Source organism: Rhinopithecus bieti, unplaced genomic scaffold (assembly GCF_001698545.2).
Source record: "Rhinopithecus bieti isolate Rb0 unplaced genomic scaffold, ASM169854v2 scaffold_17880, whole genome shotgun sequence".
Taxonomy (NCBI): domain Eukaryota; kingdom Metazoa; phylum Chordata; class Mammalia; order Primates; family Cercopithecidae; genus Rhinopithecus; species Rhinopithecus bieti.
In genome coordinates, this window is record NW_016808923.1 from 272,944 (window position 1) to 278,358 (window position 5,415).

The 5,415-nt window shown below is 42.8% G+C and overlaps 1 protein-coding gene across 1 annotated transcript; it reads right to left on the reverse strand.

The window, feature by feature from the left end:
• Positions 1-1,233: 1,233 nt before the first annotated feature.
• LOC108539233 (C-X-C motif chemokine 5-like) lies at positions 1,234-1,807 on the reverse strand. Its single transcript, XM_017887796.1, has 3 exons — positions 1,699-1,807; positions 1,443-1,575; positions 1,234-1,333 (listed from the first exon to the last, which is right to left on the reverse strand). The coding sequence occupies exons 1-3, from the start codon at positions 1,805-1,807 to the stop codon at positions 1,234-1,236; spliced, it is 342 nt and encodes a 113-aa protein (XP_017743285.1).
• Positions 1,808-5,415: the final 3,608 nt, after the last annotated feature.

Here is a 5,415-nt window from a genome sequence, read left to right on the forward strand (position 1 = left end):
ACGTTTCCAAAACTTTCAGCATACAAGTCAATGTTACGTTTGCCTTTACTTTAAAACTGAAAGAATACATTTCTATGTAAAGTGGCAGTCAGGAATGTGCCTGTTTTCTAGCTTCTTCATCTATCTAAAATATATATTTAGTTACCAGAATTATAGTACTCCTAATAAAATCGTTAATAAATAGCATGTAAAATCAAAGTTTAAAAGTAAATGATGGCAGTTTGCTATACTAAGAAGATAAAGAATGTCTAAAATTATAGGAAGATATTAGCCCTCATAGAAAGTAAACTTCTAGAAATTCTGGAAAAGGAAATATATTCTACATAGATAAGGTGCGATACACTCAGCTTTCTAAAGCAAAATAATTAAATCGTATCCCACAATGAAGAGTAAGGAAATTCTCAGACATATTCCCAAGAAACATTAAAATATTTCCTATTTTTTTAAAAGGTGAAGATAACAGTGTATATCCATCGACAGAATTCTTATGAAACATCATTTCCATATTAAATCCACAGCCTTCTCAGTTAATACCTTAAGGAATATTTCTTGGAGATGTAATAGACACCTTCAATTCAAGACACTTTGAAAGATTAACAACCAGTGATTCTTGGCTCACAGTATAGTCAATTGCCAAAACTTCAATAGCATAGCAGATAAAATAACAGCAAATAGCAGAGATACTATGCTAAACACTTCATTAGCTGAGCTGAAAGCTTAAGGGGCAAACATAGGTTTTCTCACACTCTTCAAAGTGGGGAATCCAGGAAGAAAGCTGACTACTGGAAAAGAAATAAACAAACAACAACAACAAAAGCTTTCCTTCTTGTCTTCCCTGGGTCCAGCAGAAAACTGCACTGCTGAAGACTGGGAAACATTTCTATGCCTACTCATTTCTCTTCATCAGTTGTTCTTGTTTTCACTGTTGAGAAAAGATTATATTAGTTTAACCATTTTCGCACTCCTTTCTACTCCACCCTGGTGTCAACACTCAGCGTTTATAATGCTTGGTAAAAAAAGGAGTATACAAAATCAATACAAGCAATGGGGAAACACAAAGCATAACTAGCGACAAGCTGTGTGTAATTGCTCAAGTAATTACATGTAAGATTGGTAATAAAGTTTTCCCAGGACAATCCAGAAAATGTTCCCAATTTAACAACCTTTTAGTACAGAGAATAAAGACCTTGTGAAGTCTATGGTCTCCCTAGATGAGGTTTAAAACCACAAAGATCAAAGTGACAAGTACCGGCCCAAAATTTTCTGGATGACTTTCTTTAGAAAAGGGGCTTGTGGATCCAGACAAACTTCCGTCCCGTTCTTCAGGGAGGCTCTGAAGGAAAAAAAGGAAGATACACTCGTGAGATAGCAAGGTTGAAGACCCAGGCTGCGGGACTTTCCTCTTGCCAAGGTCACAGTGGACAGAGCAGCATAGAACTTACACCACTTCCACCTCGGAGCACTGCGGGCCTATGGCGAACACCTGCAGATTACTGATCATTTCCGGTTGAACTCTCTGCGTGGTCTGTAAACAACTGCAGCGCAGCTCTCTCAACGCAGCAGCGACAGGACCACCTGGGGAAGAGAGACACCTTTATAGGGCAGGTTGCTTGGTGAGTTTCCTGGAAGGCAGCTGCCCCGCAGAGGCTGGGATGCACCGCTGTACCCCAGTGCGTCCCGCGTGCCAGGCGCTCTCACCTGTGCTGAGGGGCCCTGGTGGCATCAGCAGCAGCAGCAGCGCAAGCAGTGCGCACAAGGAGCCCGAAGGACCCGGGACAGGGGCCGCGCCGCTGGGCAGGAGGCTCATAGTGGTCAAGAGAGCGCTGTGAGCAGTCGCGGGTTCCTGAACTGAGTGGAGGAGCAGAGATTGGAGGGTCCGGAGCACTGAGGTTTCCTTGTGCCTTTTGCACTCCTTTTATCTACATTCATCTCTCCCCACCGACAGGAAACCCAAGCTTTGGGATGCTGGGGAAATTCCCTGAATTCAGGGGGCAGTGTGGAAAGAAGGGGTAGGGGGAGGAGGGCTGACAGTGGGGAGGGTGGCCTGGAGGAGCTGCGGGCACCTGTACCTAGAGGGACATTCTAGACCTGCTTCCTGGTGGAGGGAGCTGTGGCTCCAGCCAGAAGGGAGCAGTGATTCAACAGGGCCTCAAGCCCTGGGCCTGAGGGGACTAGGGATGCTGGCGTTTCTGAGGCAGCCAGCCCTCTGGGAGATGCTACTCCTCTCCTTCTAGAGAGAAAAGGTGGAACCAAAGTATCAGGACCCTTGATTTGAGAAAAAATTCTGAAAGTCAATCCTTTCTAATTATTATTACTCTTAATCCAGGAAATGTTATGCATGTTTGAATTGCTCTAAATTGAAAGTCCTTCCTGTCTTCCTTGCAAGCAGGTCATTCTAGCTTTCTTGAATGACTTTATGATTCTCTGGACTTCAGCCAGGTTAGGAAGCCAAGATAACATGATAACAAGAGACCCTTGTCTCTTGCCACTTGAAGTCAGTGGCCTGAAAGGACCACCACTGAATTTTGTTGACTCCCCAACAGATCACCTTCTTTGGTGAGTAAGTCTGCTTACTGAGAATTCTGTACTTGTGGTATAGCAAGTATATGTGTGTCCAGGTGGTTAAACAAAAATCTTCCAAAATCACCCAGCAAATTGCCACGGAAGATACCTTGCTGTTGGCAGTTGCTATGCTATTGAATTGGAAGAGGTTTTGGTCTTCTTGGGGGTGAGGTGTAGTATGGTGAGCACAGGCTAAAGCTTGCTAGGAATCCCAGGCCTGCCCCAGCTCTGGACCCACCCTAGGTGTGTATTTGACACCATTTGGAGATGCTGTGGGAGGCCAATGAGTTTGAGGGGCTCCTGTGAAAGCTTCTTGTAGGGGTTTGTATCAATTTGGCAGCACAACCGCACCCAGTCTGTTTTCCCTCAAACAACTTCATGGGGGGAGTAATGCTCCCCACAGGCTTCTGGAACTCTGGAGTTTCATGTTTACTGGTGATCAAGGCTGTTCCCACAGGCCTACTCTAGTCCCCAGTGAGCCCTGCACTCCTGCCTGAAATTGAAGGGTGAAGTAACTTCCAGTTTCCTCCCCCTCTCTCCTTCTGTTATCTGAGGAGGAGTTAAAGCACTGAAGGTTTAAGGGTCTTTCACTGTCTTGTTCCATGCAGGAATGGCTATGGTATTGGAATGACTTTGCTTGCTTTCATGGAAATCGAACTCGATCCTCTTCTGGCTGGTTCTCAGGACCCTTGCCCTCACGGCAGAGCAAAGGTAATCAGTAAACGTGATGGCAATGAGAAACCAGTCATGAAACACAACTCTTTCCCTTGTCTCCTATGATTCCGGGAATTTTATTAACTCCTCCGTCCATCACCTCCATTGGTGAGCAAGAAAAGAGGTGTCATAGACCTTTACAACTTTTATTCTGGAAGGAAACTTCAGAAATTCACTGGCTGAGTATGGGCCTTACTCTGTGGGATGGGCCTTACTCTGTGGGAAACTAAATGAGAAGTCCTCACAGCTTCCTGACGTCATCAGCATCATACCTGACTCTGCAAATGGAATTCTTCATTTTTCTGGGGAGTGGTGATCTGTAGAAAACAGCCTGCGATTTAGTATATCAACATTTTAGAGATTAGAGTGTATCTAAAGACAAAAGTTAAGCCTTGGTGAAGTGATAAGGCTTCAAAAAATCTTGGGCCATTAAATTCAACTTAACCACAGGGAATAAACCATAGGATAGGACTTTGCTTAAAAAAAAACAGTTTGATTACACAGGTTATTGACTTTTAAACTCTCTCTCTGTGTGTGTGTGTGTGTGTGTGTGTGTGTGTGTGTGTGTGTGTGTGTTTAGGCTAGTTCTAAATAAGCTATTTTAAACATAAGTGAACATATGAATTTGTTTTTGGTACCAAAGGGTGAAATCTGAGATGGATCATGAGACAAGATTGCCAGTTCCTCCTGAAGGTCTTATAAATGTATATATCTCACCTGGTTTGCACTCTCAATCAATTCACTGTAGCTTGTTTATGGAACACAAGAAGAAAAACAATACTTCTTTAGCTGACAAGCAGGTGATAGAAAGTCCCCACTAGAAGTGGGCTGTTGGGTTGCCCAACCTAATCAGGAAGCAATATGTCACGTAAACTGGCTTCCCATGGAAATCACTCTGGCCCACTGCCCGTGTCTGGCTCCTATACAGGCATCTTGGATGTTGGCTTTGTACAAACGTGGATGGTCCAAAGGTCCTCTGAGGTTGAGTATGACAGCACCAAGAACTACTGAAGACACAGCACTTTAACAGTAGTTGCTTCTTTATCATCAGTTTAAACAAAAGCCATTTGTCTTACCTGCACTGTATCCAGGTGGCAGAGAAAAACTCTGTTATTTTCGTTCCCAACTAAAATAAAACAATTCATCCAATGATATCAGCATTCTGATAGCCTGAAGCCTTAACTGTCTGTCTAAAGCAATCCTATTTTCATCGTTCTACCACGGTATAATGTAATATAAACTAACACAGTATAAATGATTTTTGCCTTCCAAAACACTTTCATGTTCATTACTGCTTGAGCCTCACATTGATTCTTGGAGAAGAGAAATTTTCTTTGCATTTTGCAGCTAGGCAACGTAAGTAGAGCATGAGTTAAGTAGTAGAAAATCCAGCACTGGCAGTGAAGCACCAGAGAACCTGCCCCAGTAATTTTTAATGGTTTCCAGAGTACAAACCACTTTCTTCTCAATTGCTGGCAAATAACCCCCAGTGGCTCGCCACAATCTGGCTAACCATTTTATTGTGTTTCCTGACAACCATATTTTAAGCTGTTGAGATCCTCAATCCTTCCACTCCTGTCTTTGAGATTGCAGTAATATCAAGGGTCCTGGAGGCTTCCAACTTATCCCACCTGAAACCATGCTCTGCTTACTAAATCCCTCACTGTCTTCCAGGTAGATTCAAAGTCCTTTCTTCTTTGAAAAGGCTTATTCTGACAAAGTCATTTGTAGGGTATTCCTTCCACCTTTGCTCTTTGAACATCTAGTGTACTTGTAATAACTACCTCATGAGGCAGAGTTTAATTATTCCTTAATTTTGCCTTTGTCTTCCTAAAGTCAACTATAAACTCCTTAAAACCAGTGATGATGTCCTGCATTTCTCTCATAGCCTCCCATAATTTCTTACTATAGCAGCGAGCAGTCTGTGAATACTTGCTGATGAATATTGATAATACCTTTTTGTTTCGAACTTTACGGTGTTCTTTACCTTACAAGTAGGTCTTAAAGAGGAAAGGATGGGGCTGTGTACTGTTGTTAACGCCTCTGTTTTTCTAAACTTTACAATGTTGAATTGGTTGTCTCCTATGTGGGAAATTATTTCCTGGTCATTCTTACAGAATGTTCGAATGATATTAATAT